Here is a 22,977-nt window from a genome sequence, read left to right on the forward strand (position 1 = left end):
AGCGCTCCGGATCGACTTCGATAAAGAAAGTTATATTCGGCGCGTAACCCTTTCCAATTCGACGGTATTGTTATCGAACGCGACTACACTTCCATATCGACGCGTTTCGAAGAACGACGACTACGAGAAGACAACTTGATGTAGTCCAGCCCGGAGTCCATGGAAAGGACTCCATTCAAAAAATGTCCGTGTGGTGCTAAGTTCCCACACAAAGACCTACACGAGGTGTGCAACCTCTGCTTGTCCCCTGAACACGAATCCAGGGACTGTGAGGCCTGTGCAGCATTTTCCTCAAAATCGACGATTAGAAACCGTTGAGCCCGAAGACACGAGGTATCGAGAATGCAGTCACAAGCAATCCCGGAGCTGTTCGAGGACCAGCACCCAGAAGAGGAAGAAGAGGGCGACGAGGCGGGGTCAGAAGCGGACGAGTCCGACGTCGAGGAAATCGACGTCCAACAAACCGTGAGTGACGACGTCCCTTTACCAAAGAACAGACCCCGCACGGTGTCGACCCCGCCCTCGAGCCCGGTCAGACAACCGAAAAAAGTTTCCGACGCCCCGCCTTCGGGCCCGGCACCGAAACCGAAACACTCGGTCTCCCATCATGGTGGTTCCGATAAACGACCCACCCCGACATCGACACCGAAGCTCCATATAAAGGAAAGCTCGAAGTCGAAACAGTCCATGTCGACACCTAAACATGCTTCGACGTCAAACAACCTCGATACCGAAGACACCCTCGACACCGAAGACATCGGATCCGAATAAAATCTCGGTGCCGAGAATACAAATGGACAGTCAAAAGAAAAAACACCTTTCGGACCTGAAAACTGTGGTACCGACACAGGAATATAAAACCGATCCTAAACAAAAGACTCTGTTTATTGATCCACAAACTGGCAAGGTAGTCACAGAACTACCCAAAAAGAGGAAAAGTGAACAATCGGACGACAAAACTCCTCCGAAGAAGAGAACAATGGGGACAAATACAACTCCTCCCCCTTCTCCAAATCCTAGAGACACACCCTCTTCTCCTATTCCTCACAATAGGCCAACTATTCCTCCCACACGACCATCTACACCTACAACAGATGTAGAAAGTGACACAGGGGAGGGAGAACATCCTGGGGATGATGAAGACACAATCCCAGAGGAGGCAGACCCATGGGAACAGTACAATGTAGGGTCAGATAACGATAACGACCCTGAATTGTATCCATCAAAACCTTCACCTCCTGATGATAATCCTGGTTTTGCGCAACTCATTAATAGAGCAGCAAAATACCACAAGGTAGAACTACATGCAGAACCTCAAATAGAGGATTTCCTATTAGAAACACTACCTGCTACACAAAGAACATCAGGAACACTACCAATGCTTAAGGGCCTTCTCAATCAGACATCAGAGATATTCAAAGACCCGGTGAGGGCTAGGGTATTGAACCCAAGAATTGATAAGAAATATAGGGCAGCTCCAAAAGACCCAATATTCATCAAGGGACAAATTCCTCTAGACTCACTAGTGGTCACAAACGCTCGTAAGAGAGCAAACTCTTTATCTACAGGAGAAGCTCCACCTCCTGACAAAGAGTCTAAGCTAATAGATGCCTCTGGCAAGAGAGTAGCATCTCAAGCGGCAAACAGCTGGCGCATAGCTAATACACAAGCACTACTTGCAAGGTATGACAGAGCGCATTATGACGAGTTAGAAAAACTCATCACACATCTCCCTAAAGAACATCAAAAGAGGGCAGATCAACTCATACAGGAAGGGAAGTTAATTACGAACACTTCAATCAAGTGCGCCCTAGACGCAGCAGACACTGCAGCAAGATCCATAAACACAAGCATCATGTTAAGGAGACATGCATGGCTCAGGGTTTCAGGGTTCAAACAAGAGGTGCAAACTTCATTACTGAACCAACCTTTTGATGAGAAAACACTTTTCGGCACAGGGACAGATGAGGCCTTAGAAAAGATGAAAAAGGATACGGAAACGGCTAAATCAATGGGAGCATTGCAACAGCTGACCCAAAGAGGTTCCTTTCGTAGGTCCACCTATAGAGGAGGATCCAAAAATACAGGTACAAGCCAGCAACAAACCTCTTTTACACCGACATCACCCAGAGGTAATTCTAGAGGTAGTTACAGAGGTAACGGCAAGGGTAGAGGTCGCGGAAACAACAACCGCAACTCTCCAACCCCAAAGCAGTGACTTCATACAGCTCCCCCCAGACCATATAACACCGGTCGGGGGACGCCTATCACAGTTCCTACCTGTATGGGAAAACATCACATCAGACAGGTGGGTGAGACAAATTATCCAACATGGTTATTGCCTGGAACTCACATCTACCCCACCAGACATCCCCCCCAAACAGCGTCCAATGAAACAAGATCACTTAACACTGTTAAAACAAGAAGTACTATCTCTGCTACAAAAGCATGCCATAGAGAAGGTTCCAAAGCAACAACAAGGAACAGGAGTATACTCCCTATACTTCCTAATTCCCAAAAAGGATGGGTCTCTAAGGCCAATACTAGACCTAAGACCTCTCAACGCATACATAAATTCGGAACATTTCCACATGGTCACGCTCCAACAAGTACTTCCTTTACTGAAGAAAGGGGACTTTCTTTCTACACTGGATCTAAAAGACGCTTACTTTCATATCCCGATTCACAAAGCCCACAGGAAATATCTAAGGTTTGTGGTAGAAGGACAACATTATCAGTTCAAAGTTCTTCCGTTTGGTGTCACGACGGCACCAAGGGTGTTCACAAAATGCCTAGCAGTGGTTGCAGCCCACCTAAGAAGACAACAAATACATGTCTTCCCATACTTGGACGACTGGCTATTAAAGGCCAAGTCACAAGAAGAATGTCTTCAGAACACACAGAAGACAATTCACATGCTGCACCAACTAGGGTTCACTGTGAACTACACAGTCACACCTGAAACCAAGCAAGGTTCAACAATATTTAGGGGCTACTATAGACACAGAAAAAGCCAAAGTATACCCCAATCCAGTCAGGATCCAGACAATGATTACAATCATTCAAAAATTCCAGCCACAACACTCACTAACAGCAAGAGTGTTCATGCAGCTATTAGGGATGATGTCATCCTGCATACTGCTAATACCATATGCCAAACTACAAATGCGTCCGCTACAAGAATGTTTAGCGACACAGTGGAATCAGGCTCAAGGACAGATTACAGATCTGGTGTTGGTAGACGACCGCACACACCGCTCTCTGAAGTGGTGGAACACAACAAACATTGCCAAGGGACGGTCGTTCCTAGAACCAATTCCACAGGTGACAATAACAGCGGACGCATCGCTCACGGGATGGGGAGCGCATATGGAGAAATATACAGTACAAGGAAGATGGAGTGTGCAGGAAAGAAGGCTGCACATCAATCATCTAGAACTACTAGCAGTGTTTCTAGCATTGAAAGCCTTTCAAATGCATATTACCAACAAAGCAGTCCTGATCAGAACAGACAACATGACAGCAATGTATTATATTCAAAAACAGGGGGGGACGCACTCTCTCCAACTATCCAGACTAGCGCAGGAAATTTGGAGATGGGCAATTCCTCAAAACATCTATCTGTTAGCAGAACACCTACCAGGAGTTCAAAACCAGATAGCAGACATCTTAAGCAGACAGTCGGAACAAATACACGAATGGGAACTGCACCAACAAATACTGCAACCATTCTTCCAAAGATGGGGACAACCAGAGATAGACCTCTTTGCCACTCATCAGAACGCAAAATGCCAAAGCTTCGCGTCCAGGTACCCACACCACCTGTCGCAGGGCAATGCGTTATGGATAAATTGGTCCAACAAATTTGCATACGCTTTTCCCCCTCTCCCACTAATCCCATTAGTGGTCAGAAAGCTGCAACAACACTCAATGACCATGATACTAGTAGCACCCACGTGGGCACGACAACCGTGGTTCACCACGCTCTTGCAACTCTCACAAGTGCCACACCAAAAGCTAAGAATTCTACCCATGCACCTTACACAGAACCATGGAGAAATAATGCACCCAGATCCCACACAACTGAACCTAGCGATCTGGCTCCTGAAATCCTAGAATTTGGGTACTTAGATCTACCCCCAAATTGCATGGAGATAATTAAGCAAGCGCGACGTCCCACCACCAGAGCATGCTACGCAGCTAAGTGGAAGAGGTTTGCTATATACTGTACCACTAATAATATCAACCCTCTGGACGTATCAACAAAGGAGATTATTTGCTACTTACTACACTTACAGCAATGTAATCTCGCGTATACATCTATCAGAGTACATCTAGCAGCTATAGCAGCGTACCTACAAAACAGGCAGCACATATCCCTGTTTAGAGTGCCAGCGATAAAAGCCTTCATGGAAGGCCTTAAAAGAGTCATTCCATCAAGATTACCACCTTCCCCGGTCTGGAACCTCAACGTAGTACTCACCAGACTAATGGGACCACCTTTCGAACCTATGCATAGGTGTGAAATACTATTCCTTACATGGAAGGTGGCCTTTCTTATAGCCATTACCTCACTCAGGAGAGTAAGTGAATTACAGGCACTGACAATACAAGAACCATTCCTACAATTACATCAGAATAAAGTGGTTCTTAGAACAAACCCAAAGTTCTTGCCTAAAGTAATTTCAGCATTTCACATCAATCAACCGGTGGAACTACCAGTCTTTTTCCCAAAACCACAGACGGTAGCAGAAAGGGCCCTACATACACTAGATGTCAAAAGGGCCATTTTGTACTACATAGAAAGGACACAAAATTTCAGGAAAACTAAACAACTATTTGTAGCATTTTCCCCAACACATAAGGGCAATCCTATTTCTAAAGCAGGCATCGCTAGATGGATTGTAAGATGTATACAAATATGTTACATAAAAACAAAGAGAACATTAACTGTTCCTCCTAGAGCTCATTCTACACGTAAGCTAGGAGCATCTATGGCATTCTTAGGAAACATTCCCCTAGATGACCTATGTAGAGCAGCAACTTGGTCTACACCACATACCTTTACAAAGCACTACTGTGTTGATGTGCAGGCTACACAACAAGCCAGAGTGGGCCAAGCTGTATTAAAAACTCTATTTCAAACAGTTGTGACAGACACGGGTGACCACCGCTAGGGAGGTAACTGCTGTATAATCTATTCATAAATGTACCATCTGCAGCCCATATGCCTCGAACGGAATATGCTACTTACCAGTATGCATCTGTTCTTGGCATAGAGGGCTGCAGAGTGGTACATGCCCTCCCTGCCTCCCCGGAAACCTGTGTCTGTCCCAACATTATCTTATTTAGATACTTACATGGGCATATCTTTATGTATTCTACTACACTACTCCATCTAACCCTACTATGGCAAAACAATCTAAGGATGGAGCCGATGCCCATGCGCACTGACACCTAGAGGAGGAGTCATCGATGACGACAAAGACTTCTCCAGAAGAAAAACAAGTGCAATCATCCGAGCCCAACACCAGATGGCGATCTATTCATAAATGTACCACTCTGCAGCCCTCTATGCCAAGAACAGATGCATACTGGTAAGTAGCATATTCCTTATCTAGACTGCCCACGCCAGTTCCGGGTGGATGACCAGCTCTTTGTTGGTTACGTGGGCGTGTGCATCAAGGTCTGTTATTCCTTGGCGAAAAAGGAGCCACCTGTGGGGCTGCGCGCCCATTTCACTCTGGCCACAGAGGCTACTACTGCCCTGGGTCGAGGAGTTCCCTTGCAGGACATCTGTAAGGCAGCTACGTGGGCCTCGCTGCACACATTTGCTAAGCACTACTGCCTGGACAGCCAAGTCCGGAGAGATGGCTTTTTCGGCCGTTCCGTTCTCCAGGACTTCCTGGTGGGATCTTGGTTCGCAGACCCACCACCGGGGATGGTATTGCTGGGGTATCTATTCTAAGGTAAGGAATCTAACACTAACGTGTTTCTTTCAGATGCACAAGTTACTTACCTTCGGTAACGATATATCTGTAGGTAACATTAGTTAGTGTTAGATTCCTTACCACCCCACCCATTCTCCCCGTTCTGCGAACCGATATCTAGGGTTAAGGTATCTACCTTTGAGGGCCCTAGTTTCATGGCACCAGTTTTGGTTTCTTGCCTGGCTCTGCATTCCTGGCGTGGAAAGCTATGTACAGAACTGACGTCAGCGCATGAGGGCGGCGTTTAAGTACTCCGGCGACGTCATCCCAGCAATCACGCCGCCGGACATGGAGCCGCAGACGACGCCTACCGATGCGCAAGGGTACTGCTGATGAAAACTTTCCGGATCCAGTCTGACACCTGGGGATATTCTAAGGTAAGGAATCTAACACTAACTGATGTTTCTTACAGATATATCGTTACCGAAGGTAAGTAACTTGTGCTTTGAAGACATCTATTGCTTATTTGTTTGTCTCCTGCATCTCAGATTGACACACTATCTAGATTGGATTGACTCGCTCTAGAAAGACTTTTTTTTTTGCAAAAGACTGAGCCCATTGGAAAAAGTTGCAGGCGACTCAGCTAGGCTACACCCCTCACTTTCCACAATGAATTCCTTCACAATAAGCTTTAGAGAAGTTGCTCAGATTCAACCATCGTTTATACGAAAAAAAATTATTTTGCCTATGCATAGTGGTTCTTGCAAATGCGGTTCTGTGCTCTTGCTTTTCACTCTCACCAAATATTAGAAATGGAAAGGAGGTGGTGTTAATCCACCATGTCACCAGTAAGCTGAGTAATTATGCATAGAAGGGACTGTACTACTAGTGTCTAGATGTTCTGATACCGATGATGACATGTTGGGAAATTGTAGCGTTTAGAGCAGTGTACACAGAACTTGTTAAAACAGGTGGGCAGGCTTTGCAAAGTTTTAATGATGCTAAAAGAGTGCAGGATCTGAATATAAAAGCGAACAATTTGAGTTGTGTTATTGAGTTTTACGGACTTGGAAGGTAGTGGCTGTGGGTTAGGGTAACCGCATGGTTTGGTTTTCATGTCCTTGTTCTTTCAATGTGTTCTATTGTGGAATCTATCACATTACTTTTTAGTTATTTAGTAGCCATTGTGAAAAAATTAAAATCAGTTTTTCTGCCTTATAAGCCGTTCACTTATAGGAAGCCTCCTTCTTGATCGTTTGCTGTTCTAGCTGTGTTCCTTTGGTTATTCAATATATGCAAATTCGTTTGTTTCTTTATACTGTTTATTTTAGATTACTTCAAAGTTCATATAACATTTTTAAATAGATAAAATCTCTTGATTTTTGTCTTAGACCTCATTTGGGCGATACAGAGAAAATATTGCAAGTGAAGTGCTTTTAGTTGGAATCCACTTGTAACTGCAGCCAGTGATCTATATAGCATACCAAACGTTCAATTTTTATATATCCCTTGCGGCTCCTGCTAAATGGTTGGCATCTTTAACCCGTGCAAAATTCAAAGTTTTCATTCTCATAGTGAGTCAGAGTGAAATCCACCATTAATGAGGTGTAACATGCAATTCATTAAAAATAGGCACAGCGGAAACCTATTAATGGACTGCTCCCCTCATTTTAAACCCGAGTTATCTCAAAAGTTTCAGAACTTGGTTTGTTTTGATCCAGCTGTTAACAAGCTGTGAAAGTGTTTCTCTTGGTATTGCACCCACCTAAAGTGGAATTTTAAGGACTGTAAGGAAATGTGTCCTACCTAAATATTGATTGCCTCTAATCCTATATTGTTTCCCTTTAGGATTGGCCATCTGCCATTATCACATTTCACTTAACAAAAATAGATTTACATCTCTGCTTCAACATATAAGTACTGCTAAAGGAGCTTACAAAATATATGTTCGAGGCATATGAGCTGCAGATTGCACACTATGCATAGATGGCCACCTAGTGTTGGGCCCGGATGTTTGCAGTTTGTTTTTCTTGTAGAGAGTCTTTGGAAGTCATGGGATAGGTGACTCCTCCCTTGGGTGATACTGCGCATGGGCATCGGCTCCATCCCCAGATTGTTTTTTCCGCCACCGAGCTCGGATGTGGTTCCAGCGCTCCGTGTTGGAACCGATTAACCGTCGACGTGCAATCTTCATCGGCTTCAAGAAACTACTCTACAAAGCTTTTTCCAGTCGACACAACTCTTCGACTCCAAGGACGTCCATTCCGGTAGTCGAGTCCAGCTAATGGAAAGGACGCCATTTAAAAGGTGTCCTCAATGTGGGTCGAAGTTTCCCCACACCGACCTCCACGAGGTCTGTAACCTCTGCCTCTCTCCGGAGCATGAGGCCAAGGACTGTTCAGCCTGTGCCTCGTTCCGCTCCAAGAAGACTATCAGGGACCGGAGAGCCAGGCGAACAATGGCTCAAAGATATTCGACTCCGGTTCCGGACGACATTTTCGAAGAAGGCGCCGACGTCCCAGAAGAACACGACGTCGACAGCAAATCGGAGGCAGAAGATTCAGATGTCGAGTACCTGACCCCAGCGCAGCGGGTCGTAAGTAAGATCGTCAACCCCCACACTTCCTCGACACACCCAAAAAAGGCTACGGTCACGCCCTCTGGCTCGGGTGCATACCGAGACAATACTTCCACGGCCCCACCTTCGGGCTCAGCCAAGAAGTCGATAAGGCCTTCGGGCGACTCGGGCTCGAGTCGACCCTCGCTCGGTGCCGGCACACCATTACCGACACCGAAAAAAACATCTACTACCGCACCAAAGCCGTTGGCGCCGAAACACTCAGTTTCCTCGGCACCCAAACCAACTTCGGAGCAATCGAAAGCTTTCGGCACCAAAAAACCACCGGAGCCGAAGCACCCATGGGAGCCGAAAAGAGTGTCAGACTCGAAAAAACACTCGGAACCGAAAAAGCCTTCGGATCCGAAAAAGACACCGGCTTCCCCCGTTAAAGATAAAAGGTCGAAAGAAGCCGAAACGTCCTTCCACGCCGACAGGTCATACTCCTGAAAGAGACTTATTTGCTCCAGATCCAAAGCAAAAGACTCTTGTTAAAGACCCAAACTCTTGTCGACTGACATTATCAAAGAAACGACCACCAGAGGCGCTTGCACCAGCTCCGGCCCCAATGAAGGACATGGCTACCTCACCGATGCATGTACCTCACCCAGCTCCTGCACCCACTCCTCCACCCCATATTTCACCACCTCTCTCCCCTGTACCATCTAACACACATGGAGATAATGGGGATGATGAATCAGACACAGGGGCTGATCCACAAGAGCCAGTTGATCCCCCAGACTCGCCAGACCCATGGGTAGATTACAACACACCAGACGTCCCACAAGATGATATATACCAGTCTAGGCCTTCACCACCAGAAGACACCATGTGGTTCAACCAGTTACTAATCAGAGCAGCACAATACCATGGGTTGGACATGCATCTGACCAGTTAATAATCAGAGCAGCACAATACCATGGGGTGGACATGCACTCAGATGCAGTGGAGGAAGACTTCCTCCTGGACACATTTGACAACGCACAAAGGTCTTCAACAATTTTGCCAATGCTCAAAGGGGTGGTTAAACATGCCCCTGAGGTATTTAAAGACCCTGTTAGGACTAGAGTCATAAACCCAAGAGTGGAGAAAAAGTATAAAGCTGCACCATCTGACCCAGCATATATAAAGGGACCAGTTCCCCTCGACGCGTCAGGGAAAAGAACAGCCTTACAAGCAGCAAACGTGGCGCATTGCTAAAACACAAGCTTTACTAGCAAGATACGATAGAGCACATTATGATGAGCTCGAGGAAATAATGCGACATCTCCCTGACCAATTTAAGGATAGAGCTAGTGAGCTAATTCAAGAAGGCAAAATTATTACTAACACATCTATCCGCTGTGCACTAGATGCAGGAGACACTAGATGCAGCAGACACTGCCTCAAGAGCAGTCAATACTGGCGTCCTGCTGCGCAGGCATGCTTGGCTGCGTATATCAGGCTTTAAGCCAGAAGTCCAAAGTGCCATAATCAATCTGCCATTCGATCAACAACACTTATTTGGCCCCGAGGTAGACGTCTCCCTCGAAAAGATGAAGACAGACACAGCAAAATCTATGGGAGCCCTGCAGTCACAGGCTCCCAGACGTCCCTTTCGTCGCTCCACATATAGAGGTGCGAACAGAGGGTACTCATCAGATACACCATCCACAGGTTATAAAAGCCCCACTCAGTCTACCTACGGTAAGGGCTACCAAAGGGGAGGTTACAGCGGTAACAACAACAAAGGCAGAGGCAAGAATAACAACTCCCGCTCTGCCTCCACCCCTACGCAATGACTCCCCTCCTCTTCCCCCGCCCCATTCCACTCCTGTCGGGGGAAGGATACAGCAACACCGGTCAGCTTGGGAAGACATCACATCAGACAGGTGGGTGCTTCAAATAATTCAGTCAGGTTACTGTCTAGAACTAACATCTACCCCCCAAACATACCACCCAAACAGTGTCCAATGTCACAAGATCATTTAACGCTGCTCAGACAAGAAGTACTTTCTCTCCTGCAAAAAAATGCAATAGAGATAGTTCCAAAACATCAACGGAACAAGGGAGTATATTCCCTGTACTTTTTGATTCCAAAAAAGGACGGATCTCTAAGACCTATTCTAGACCTCAGACCTCTGAACGCTTACATACAATCAGATCACTTCCATATGGTCACACTTCAGCAAGTCCTTCCACTCCTGTTACAGGACGACTTTCTGGTCACACTAGATCTCAGACGCCTACTTTCACATCCCAATTCATCAGGCGCACAAGAAGTATCTACGATTTGTGCTGGAAGGACAGCACAACCAGTTCAAGGTACTCCCATTCGGAGTAACCACAGCGCCAAGAGTGTTCACCAAATGTCTAGCAGTGGTGGCAGCACACCTAAGAAGACAGCACATACACGTCTTCCCATATCTAGACGACTGGCTCATAAAGGCACAGTCATACAACCAATGTGTACAACACGCTCACAATACAATACTGTTACTTCACAACTTGGGCTTCACAGTAAATTACACCAAGTCACATCTGCTACCGTCTTACACACAACAGTACCTAGGATCTACAATCAATACTCAACTAGCACAAGCTTATCCCTCTCCAGCAAGGATAACAAGTGTTCAAACGCTCCTAACAAAGTTCAAATCACAACACTTGCTTCCAGCTCGAGTGTTTATGCAACTCCTAGGGATGATGGCATCTTGCATATTCATAGTACCTCACGCAAGACTGCAAATGCGTCCGCTTCAAGAATGTCTAGCACGTCAATGGAACCAGGCTCAGGGTCAGATAATAGACCTAGTGTTGGTAGACAGTCGGACTCATCGCTCTCTGCAATGGTGGAACACAAAAAACCTGTCAAAAGGGCGACTGTTCCTAGAGCCAGTTACACAAATTACACTAACAGCATACGCATCGCTCTCTGGCTGGGGAGCCCACTTACTGCATCACACCACGCAGGGAAAGTGGACACCAATGCAGAAACTACTCCACATCAACCATCTGGAGCTATTAGCTGTGTTTCTAGCTCTAAAAGCATTCCAAAGGCAAGTGGTAAACAAGACTGGTAAACAAGACTGTCTTAGTCCGCACAGACAATATGACAGCCATGTATTACGTAAACAAACAGGAAGGGACACACTCTCTGCAGATCTCTCAACTATCTCAGCAGATATGGAGGTGGGCTATACCTCAGAACATCTTTTTAATAGCCCAACACGTCCCAGGCGTTCAGAACACCATGGCAGATCTGTTAAGTCGGCAGACCCAGCAAATGCACGAGTGGGAACTTCATCCACAAGTTCTACATCCGTTTTTTAAAATGTGGTGTCAACCCCAATTAGACCTCTTCGCCACCCACGACAACGCAAAATGCCCACACCTCGCCACCAGATACCCACACCCATTAGCCAAAGGCAATGCGATATGGATGAACTGGTCAGGACTATTTGTGTACGCTTTTCCTCCTCTACTAATGATTCCTTTACTAGTACGCAAGATGCAACAACACTCACTAACGCTTATACTAGTAGCTCCAACGTGGGCCAGACAACCGTGGTACACCACACTGCTACAGCTATCTGTGGTACCACACCAAAAACTAAACCGATCTCCACATTTTTTAACCCAGAACCATGGAGAGATCAGGCACCCGGACCCAGCTCAACGCAACCTTGCGATCTGGCTCCTGAAGTCATAGAGTTTGGCTATCTTAAACCCCCTCAAGAATGTATGAATGTTATCAAGGAGGCAAGGCGTCCCACCACTAGAGCTTGTTATGCAGCCAAGTGGAAACGTTTTGTGATATACTGTCAAACCAACATGTTGAATCCATTAGATGTATCCATCCAACACATTATAGGCTATTTACTACATCTTCAAAAGTGTAATTTAGCCTACACATCTATCAGGTTGCACCTAGCTGCCATTGAAGCTTATTTACAAAACAGGCAGCACCTGTCTCTATTTAGAGTGCCATCCAATAAAGCTTTTTAAGGAGGGTCTCAAAAGAATAATACCTCCAAGAATGCAAACTTCGCCTGTGTGGAACTTAAACATAGTGCTCACACGCCTCATGGGACCTCCATTTGAACCCTTACACAAATGCGAATTGCAATTTCTCACATGGAAAGTGGCTTTCCTAGTAGCCATTACTTCTTTAAGAAGAGTTAGTGAAATGCAAGCATTTACCATTCAAGAACCTTTTATGCAAATGCATCACAATAAGGTGGTCCTTCGTACAAACCCTAAATTCCTGCCAAAGGTAATTTCACCGTTCCATCTAAACCAATCTGTGGAACTGCCAGTTTTCTTCTCGCAACCACAAACAGTAGCAGAAAGGGCTCTGCACACCTTAGATGTCAAAATAGCGTTACTATATTACATAGAGAGAACACAAAGCTTCAGGAAAACGAAACCGCTTTTTGTATCCTTTTCTCCACCACATAAAGGCAACCCAATATCGAAAACGGGTATTGCCAGGTGGATTGTTAAGTATATCCAAATATGTTATCATAAAGCTAAGCGTACACTGACAATTCCTCCAAGAGCCCATTCTACTCGAAAAATACACCGCACACTTTCACAAAACACTATTGTGTAGATGTGCAAACAAAACAAGCCACTGTAGGCCAAGCCGTACCTAAAACACTTTTTCAAACAACTGCAACAGATGCGGGTGGTCGCCGCTAGTGTGGGTACTGCTATATAATCTATGCATAGTGTGCAATCTGCAGCTCATATGCCTCGAACGGAAAATGCTACTTACCAGTATGCATCTGTTCTTGGCATGTAGAGCTGCAGAATTGCACACGCCCACCCGCCTCCCCGGCTACCTATATCTGTTCCAGTGTTATTGACATTAGATACAAACACACATGGTCATCACTATCTCTTAGCTCCATCACTTCCCTAATGGCGAAAAACAATCTGGGGATGGAGCCGATGCCCATGCGCAGTATCACCCAAGGGTGGAGTCCCCTATCCCGTGACTTCCAAATACTCTCTACAAGAAAAACAAACTGCAAACATCCGGGCCCAACACTAGGTGGCCATCTATGCATAGTGTGCAATTCTGCAGCTCTACATGCCAAGAACAGATGCATACTGGTAAGTAGCATTTTCCTTCTAGAACCAGGATAGCAAAAGTGTGGGAGATGACTAGTAGAGTGTCTTGGTGAAGCGCTACTTGAGAGGTACACTTGGTTCTCAAACGTTTCATTATGTGTACTTAAGTTCCAATCTTGCACTTTTGCCAAGCAGCCATTACAATACATGAACATTATTTTAGGCAGGTTACATTTCCTTTGTTTTACTTAAACATAATTTATGTTGTCAAGCTCTGGCTACTGTACTTTGATTTTCTGCGCCAAAGTTTTTGGACCATGGCCGTTTTAAAGACCGATACTAACTTAAGTTCTGAATGCCTGGATCTCTTGTTTTCCCCATTTTTATTAGGTCGAGCCTGGCGACGCAGCACGAAGCGCTGCCGCCAGCGAGAACTATTGTTACGGAGTTGCCTCTCATGCGAGACAAGAGATGGGCACTCGCAAGAGACGGACTGGCAATGAGGATAGGCGCGTGAACAGGAGATGTTCATGTGCGAAGGGCTCATTTCCAGTCCGTCTCTTGCCCGTGCCCATCTCTTGTCTCGCTTGAGAGGCTACTCCCTGTGTAGTGCACGCAGGACAGGAGATATGCATTCGCGTCGCGTTCGCACAACACCAACAGCATTTTAAAATGTGCCTCGGCGGCTGCCCACATATATCCCTCCCCCCCCCCCGCACCTCAACCTCCCAGAACCAACCCCTCAATAGCACCATGCCTGACACCCACCGTCCCGCACAAGCAAACCAAGGACACCAGCAGCTCCCCATCCTGCGAAGCCCCCTTGTGCCGTCCATAGTCAGCTGATATTGCAGAGGTGGAAACTCACACGAAGCTTCAGGACAGCGCGCAATGCTTTCACTTTCCCTCCCCCCCGTCGGCTCAGCCGCTCCTTGCAGCCTTATTTCATGGGAGGAGGCTTTCGAGCAGCTTCAACCCAGCTAAAACTCCCTACTGGTACAGCACACGTAGCAGAGCTGACAAGAGACCCCAAATCACAAGAGAGAAAACCTTAGCCAGTCCTGTATTGTAGGCTAAACGCCAAGACGGGCTTTAAGTGTGCCATACAGTCACATGGCAGATATGGGCACAGCATAAATGAATTGCTGGGAGAGACCACACACTCGATTGCTGAACCCTTGAACTTAACTTTCAGCAGGGTATGTAATTTATATTAGATTTTTTTTTATGTAATACGATTTCACTGTCACTGCCTGTGATAGTGTATACACGAAGTCTGAATAACTAAACCATACAACAATAAAAAGCGCAACCAAAGACTTTAAAAATATGTTAAGCAGTATCTGACCTTTCTCCCTCTCTCCCTAGCTAGGACAACCAGTCAACCATGGGCCCGGCCGCACATCTTCCCGGGGCAGCAGCGTGGGCACCCAGTTTTACAATAAGTGTGCTGTGCCACTGCTCTAACTGCAGGGCCTTGTCACACAATGCACAGAGATGGTAGTGTGCGTGGCATATCATTTTCATGCAGTTGCGTTATTCTAACCCGTGAAGCGTGGCTCTGGGCAGGTCTGAGAATACAATGACAAGATGTAATCTGCCCCACCAAGGACACTGAACGAAAGAAAACGTCTTTCAAAATGAAGAAAAAAACATTAGAATTACCGGGCTTCACACTAGGTTCAGTTACTGAACTGCTGATTAACTGTATAAGAATTAGTGTTCAGAAAATGTCCGCGAAGGGAGACTAACCATGGGCGTGCACGGACAGCCAATGTTCGCGTGCATGGCGTCTCCTCTCTGGCGTCTCCTTTCTAGTTCAAAGTTGCGGGCATCTAAAAGAACGAGCCATACTTATCTAAAACAAAAGAAAACGCTATTTGGGAGGTGAATTGAGACCGACAAAACGTTTCACTCGTCAACGAGAGAGCTGTATTTCTTGGATATATAGAGCCCAGAACAGAAGCAGTCCTCTGTGCTTTACACGCTGTGCTTGCCGGCCTCAAGGACAGTGGTCGGGGCACTGAGCGCATTCCGCAGGGAGGAGCCCGGCACGTCCGCAGACCCGGAGGGGTGTGCACCACCAGCCGTGCTTGCACATACACGCACGGCTGCTAGTGTGAGGACCCCTCCCCCACCGCCCACTGGGGCCCCTTCACTACAAGGCGGCCCTCCTGTTCCTGAGACCACTCTGTAGTGGGTGCGGTTTAATGGGTCTGGCGGCTATGGAAGCATGCGGGCTTGTTTTAATCCCGACTTTACCAGAACAAAAGTGTGTGAACACAGGCAAATAAAGCTATCCACCGGTGACCAAGTTCTTGTGCTCAGAAGCATTCACAAATGATGCGGACACCAACACGAAGCGCATGTTTGTGAAAAAGAGATTACTCTGTTGAGCCTGGTTGCGCCTAGAAACAAACAGCTCCATGGCGCTATTATGTACAAGTTAGTCTCCGGGTGTCGTTAGTTACTGTGACATGCACTGAATAAACAACACGTGTCGAACGGGTTTTCTACTCTAAAAAATTAAAACCAGTTACAATTCGATATTATCAGTAAAGAACTATAAAAACAAATTCCTGACATCCCTACCGTGCATTGTGTGATCTTGCCCTGTTAGTTTAATTAACCTTTCCTTTTTTTCTGTGATGGCTTCAACGGTCGTTTATTTGATTTATTCTGTTCGGCTATCCAGAAGCCTGGAGCTGCCTTCGGTTAAACGCAGTGCTTTTTAGGCAATAATATAAATATGTAAACGTTTTTAAAATGAAAGCAACATCTTATCTCTCTGTCCCTGACCCTCATGGAACCCACAGAATGTGTGGTCAGTGCTGCCAGAGTGCTGAACCATCAAAAAGGAGATGTCGACATTTATACGATTCAACTGTGTGTTGCTGTTTGGTATAGCGCCAACAATTTGCCTTTTAGAGAGTGCACTCTCGGGTTTTTTAACAGGATACACATAAATATTATTAGCCTACTGGTTCGTATTTTGTAGAGCGTTAACGTGGTGCCTTCAAGGCACAAATGAATATTTTGAGAATCTGGAGTGATGGAGGGAGCTAGGCTCGCCATGCTGTATTCCTACCCAGCAAAAGACCCAATAATGCAGTTATTGGTGTTTTGCGTCACACCAACACGCTGCCTTCCAGGCACTTCAGTGCGCCTAGATAGCCTGCAACGATTGATGAAACATTCTATCATTTGCATACAAAAGAAATACATATTTTACATTTCACCAGGGCTGACTTTTGAAATTTGTGTAGCGACTGCATTTTGCCTTAAAGATACTTCAGTTAGCAGGAGAGGGGTCACTTCACCTACAGGGAGGTCTATCTGGAGAGTTTCTTTAAACACATGTCTTCAGTGTAGCATCAACCGTGCCATGTTGTAAGCCCCAGTGAAAGGTAGAAAAACAATGATGAAGGGATAGGATCACTGCAAGTGTAAGAGTAATTTAATGATGTCTATAGGAGATTGAGTATTCACAAATGCATCAAAGGCTGTAAAACTGTTCTTGGGTACATTGTTTGCATCCATAATGTTGGGTAACTTGGAGTTGAAGATGCATTCCAAGTTTCTGACTTTACTTGACGGAACTGGTGTAGCAGCAAATCAACATTTAATCCTACGTGTCTGCACAGTCTGAGCAAGGTTTCTGTATTTACTGTACTGATGCAAAGACAATTTTGGCTTACCAAATGATTTACATGTGAGAGGCTCTCTTTAAAAATGTAGCGATTGGGGAGGAGCTACGCTAGGAACCAAGATGGCCGCGTAAGCTCCCGGCTCCGCCGACCTCCGCCAGTTGCTCATAAATCCTGCTATTAATCCTGAATTCGCACCGGACTCCTGTGTGGCTGAAGTGTTGCTGAACTCAAAGCTGCGATCCCGAGCTTTTTATCATCCCGAATGGTGATACTACGCCGTGTTTTCATTCTCGGCCTAACTCAGCGTGGAAGCCGGGGCCTCCATTTCTGATCCACCCTGATTGGAATTGATCAACATCGGACGCGGGACCTGGGCGGAGACCGGTCTCTCGGAGTGGAACCTATCCTGTCTGGTTTGGATGGTGGTGCTGAGATCGTGCTGATACTGAGTGTGCGGTGGCCAGCAGCATCGGCAACTGTGAGCCAGGGTCTGTGGGCCGAAGTCCCTGCTGGCCCCTCGGGGTCGACGGCATCGGATCCTCGCGGACGGCGATGGTGTGAGAATACGAACTTAACGGTTGCACGCCGCTACAATCTACACCTCCTGTGCTTGTTGCCCCGGAGTAGTTGACCTCCGGGGTTAATAACTCGGATCTGTTGCCCTGCGGGAGGTGATGGAACGAACGGATTGTACGCCATCGCTTCGGACCGTTATGGCCGCCATTGAGAAGCTTCACTTGCGGGTCACCACCATCATCCATAAAATGACCGTAACAGCTGAAGGTTTGATTTTGAGACCGGACCGCGACCCATTGCCAGATCTGGAACACGCTGTGTCACCCGCGAACCTGATCCCGCCTAAGACAGGAGACCCGGTGCGGAAACTGGACCTGGTGTTTTTTGTTAACTCCCGAACCACAACATACGAACTCGGAACTTCCACCACTTGATATCCTCAATGGCGCAACCGCCCAAGATGGACACAGTTGATTGTACACCCCTGGACTGCGCCCTTAGTGACTATCGGACTGATTTCTTCCTTGTCCCCCAGTTGGCTCCGGTACATTCTTGTGACTTACTGATTATGGACGGATCTCCTTGTTTGGTTTGCGGACTTTGTGGACCAGTTCTGTGGTATTGCCTCAAATGTAATGGCTCTGGCTCTATTGACTGTTTTGATTCCTTCCTTAAGATGGCGGCTCGAGCAGAGAGAGTGCGCACAATGGATCGCTGTGGCCAAGGATGAGTTCTGTTGTTCGGGTCTTGATTTAAAACTTTCGTAAATGGGATTTGCAGCTTACAATGTGACGGGAGTCGGGCGGTATTTGTGACCTCCCCCGGGTTGTTTGGCTTTTAATCGTTGCTTCCGTAATGTTTTGATTATCCTTAGGGGTGGGTTGCTTCTGGCCGGGGATACGGGAGACCGGGAGCCTGTTCGATCTCTCCTCCTCCACTTTTCCTACTTTTAGGTCTTTAGTTCTGGGGCGACAGGCACGCTGCTAGTGGGGTTAGGCCGTAGCCATTGCAGGGGTGCAGGGTGGGGGGTATTGGGGGGGGGGGGGGGTTGTTTTTGCCTTTATTTAGTTCCATGGCCTTTTTTTTTTCCTTTTCCTTTATACGAGAGGTGTTTGCCTATCCTGATTTGATCCTTTACACATTTCTGGGTGTCTGCTCTAGTATTAATTGTCCTGTATGTGGGTGGATGGGCATTGACGTTTTTCACTTCACAGGGTTGATGATTCTAATGTTTGCGCTAAGTGCCTATTCAATGTCGATATTCATACCCCTTGTTTGAAAGTATTGTCGGTTTATGAACCTGCTCACCGTTTAATGGTACCTTATTGTATGATGCCCATTGTGTGTATTATCTCCTCTCGTTTTTCTCTATTAATAAAAAGAAATATAAAAAAAAAATGTAGCGATTATCCACATCCTTGAATATTTTGATTTTGTTGTCGGCTTACAAGTGATACCCTAAATTGTTGTTCATCATTTCACTAAGATGGAAAAACAGAGATCATGTGAATCCTGCAGGTCTCTGTAGAAGGCCATAGTTCTTTTGTATGAGCAAAAGTAACCTATTTGTATCTGTTTTGTACAATTTACTACGAATGACCTAAATGAATGAATAGCTATCGCATCTGTTGATTGGGAGGTCATGAACCATGGTTCACTGTGTCCAGGGGCGCCGATCGGTTAGTGAAGATCTAGTACAGAGTCTTGGCACTGGTCCTTGCTGATATTCATTGGGTAGTCCTGGCGCTTCTGCTTGGAATTAAGTAAGACTGGAAATCAGAGAAAGTGTTATTTTTCTTTGTTGGCAGAGAACTGGACGGCGATCAGTTTCAACAAGCATTTGCAATGCAATTGGTCTCGCATTTATGCAAGTTTAAGCTATTGGCATTGTAAATGATAATGCCTTATATTTATGTTTCAAAAACGAAAGCAAAAATAAAAGGCATTGTCATTTGCAATGTCAATAGCTCAAACTCTCGTAAATGTGCGACCTATTGCATTGCAAATGCTTGTCTATAATTCCAGTAAGTGCCCTGAGGCATCCAGTTGTTGAGTGTGGTTCTGTGTAGAATCTTTATGCCCAAAACCCGAATAATACCATCTAGATTTTGTTGACGTAATGGTAGCAGGGCCTTTGTTATCAATAACTTTGGTGACAAACCTTTATGTTGTGAAATTTACGCAGCAATGTGTACTGATATACAGAATATTTCAAGTTGGTGATGTATTAAATATCAGTACAAGAAAATATTTTCCTGTTGTAGGTGAATATTTTTTTTTGATTGATAATTTGAAGTCCAGAATTCAGGTCTTTATACTACTAATGATGCTTCTATGTGGCTTGTTGCTTTAACAAGTCAGCGTTGAAACATCCAAATTATTTGTTTTCAGCTCTACATTAAATCATATATATTCCAAATTACCCTGTGTAGACATGTCGTTTTTTTTCTGAGAGCAAAATTCTTAATTTTTTAGGTACACTTGACAAAGCAGTCAAGAAAAAGCGCTGTCTTGATTTTACTTTGATTTTACCAAACACTACTGAAAAGGAGCAAAACTTTACATTGAGAAGGCCTTTCGTGTGCGAAGGAATGCCTGCAACTGCTTAATATGTTGAGAAAAACACTTGGGGCATGATGTACAAAGATATTCTGCAGCTGCAAAGCCTGTGAGTCGCAAATCATGGGGTTTAAGGATAGCAAAATATATTTTTCCTTTGTACGAAAGCCCTTTTTAGGAGTCTGTTAAGCCTTTCGAACTCGTATGAGGCTTTTGCACTCGAATCATAAATGGGGTGTGAATTAGGTGCCCCCCTTCTATTTGTAATTCAAAGAGGAATGCATCAATGACTTGTGACCGCAGTTGTGTATCTGATTCGCAACGGGTAAGCTGTTGTGAAATGTGTGCTTTCATTTTGGGGGTTGCCACTTGCCCACTTATATTTCAGAAAACAACTTTGGCCTTAGCTTTAGCTAAAAGATCACCTCAGGAGGATTCTTCCTGTTTATCAAATGATTTAATGAATGCTGAAAAGGCTTGCACAGCTTATTCTCTTATTGGAATAATCAGTGATGTTTGTGTCTCTGGCTTAAAATTAATACATTTTAAATGGTGCCCTTAAACGAAGAGTCATGCAAACAGTACTTTTGCTTAATTTCTTTGTACTTTGGAATTAATTTACCTTGATGTATTTGAGAATTGTAGTGACATTTTTATCCTGTGTTTTCTTTAAAGAATTTCTTCAGTGTCTTTAGCACCAGCACAGTATCTAAACAGTACCCATGTAAACTTGGATGTATTATTGGCTAATATTAATAGTTGTATTCATGAAGTGTTGTCTTTTTTCAGTCTGTGCTAGATGAGATGATGGTGGAACAAACAGATCTGGTTCGGTTGCGAATGGTTAGAATGTCCAATGTTCCCGACACACTGTACATGGTAAACAATGCAGTGCCACAGTGCTGTCATATGATCAATCATCAGCAAATGAACAGTAGCCAGTCTAGTCCTCCCACAGTGGTTGCAAACGAAATTCCAGGTAAAGAAATATCTATTGTCTTGTTTGAAATGTGTTGACAGTTTAGGTGATTGCGTTTTTTTGCCAGTCTCCACTGGTGGCAGGAAACCTTAAACTTGTAAAATGTGCATACTAAAGCGTTCAGGGTGATATTCAGTCTGTTGAGTCCTCACCGTCATTCCTCTCTGGTACATTTTGCAACAAATAATCATAAAATCACTCATTTAAATTACACTTCTCAATATCATTATTTTATATTGCTACAGTTAATTACCCGTTGTTCAAGTCACTAGTTTCCCGGTTACTTAAATCAATAATCACATTTTTTTGTTGTATTTTTTTCTTGTCCTTTCTTGTCCTTAAAATCTGAAGAATGTCTCCTACCCTCTTGCAATGTATGCAGAACAATGACTAGCAAGCAAGTATTTTGCGCGGCATAATAAAAATACACAAAGTGTAATTTACCATATAGTAAAAACCAAAAAAATGCAGTCGTAACAACTTTTACATGATCACAATATTTCATTGTAGTTTTATATGGGTGTGAACAAGATCTATTTGGTAGCAGAGCACTTAACATAGCAGAGGTTGATACATAAAGCAACAGACAATATACAAAACTGATCAAAAAGGCGTGTAATATAAAATGTACAGTTTTTGGGGCTGGTGCTTGTCCTCTAGAGCAGAAGGTTTTCATAATATAGTATGGATTTGGTAGGAGTAATACAAGCAATCAGTACCTACCTAGGCCGGGCGGAGATTTCAATTCTGCTGGTGGAATTCAAGGAATTTTGGAAAATCTGTGATTTACTTGTAATGCTGAATTACTGATTTAATAAAAATGCCTCCGCTCGGCCGGCGTAACTCCATTATGCAGTTGTTTCTAAAGTTGAGAAACCACTACATACCACTCGGCCCCCTTACATACTCTGCAGTGATTAAGACTTTTAATCACTGCAGAGTATGCAAGAGCTCCAAGTGGTATTTGGCTGCGCTGTTTTCATAGAGCAAAATGCACCCTTTCATCCATTTTTGGACACAGGGTGCATTTTGTGCTATGAAAATAGTGTCAAATGCACACTCCGCCCAATTGTGGAATTCTGTGGAATATGGTGGAATTTTAATGTAGTTCTGTGTGATTCCGCAGAATCAAACTCTGACAATTTCGCCAACCACTGTAGATGTGCTAGGGATCACTGTGGATTAAGTAAGCCTAGAAATTATGTAATATATGTTGGCTTTTTGCAGCGATACTTCCTCTGGGAAAGGGTTCATTGTTGTGTATCAGTATCTTTGGAAGAGCAGTTCTTTGAGTTATTTTTTCTAGGTTGCCTATGGGGGGTTAATTTTTCAGGAGTTTAGGGTAGTGTTCAAAGTTTGTTCCCCACTTCTCCCCCTGTCAGGGAATCAAAGAGGATGGAAACCTATGGTAAAGTTCTCCTTCGCAAGCGTCACACTTGTGTCTAGCTGCCTCCTAGGCCACCACTCTCACGCTGTGTGGGACTCAGCAGCTCGGTTATTGCCTATGGTCCTGGAAGAAACATGTGCCATCCTTTCTCAGGGCATGGAGGATGGTTGCGATACAGCCACATTCACCATTTGCTGTGGGCTCAATAATACTGATTCCATTGTAGACATGCATGGATGAGATCTACTGGCATTTCAGAGACATCACGGCTAGCCTCAAGG

At 45.0% G+C, this 22,977-nt stretch overlaps 1 protein-coding gene across 1 annotated transcript in view; it reads left to right on the forward strand.

Annotated features, from left to right (window-relative positions):
• The window catches only part of BTBD7 (BTB domain containing 7), a 464,036-nt gene that overhangs the window by 368,477 nt on the left and 72,582 nt on the right, over positions 1-22,977 (forward strand). The window contains exon 8 of the mRNA XM_078660088.1: positions 21,120-21,309. Within this exon, the coding sequence (XP_078516214.1) occupies positions 21,120-21,309 (190 nt within the window). The remainder of the gene's footprint in view (positions 1-21,119; positions 21,310-22,977) is intronic.

The sequence above is a fragment of the Lissotriton helveticus genome, chromosome 9, assembly GCF_964261635.1.
Source record: "Lissotriton helveticus chromosome 9, aLisHel1.1, whole genome shotgun sequence".
Lineage (NCBI taxonomy): Eukaryota > Metazoa > Chordata > Amphibia > Caudata > Salamandridae > Lissotriton > Lissotriton helveticus.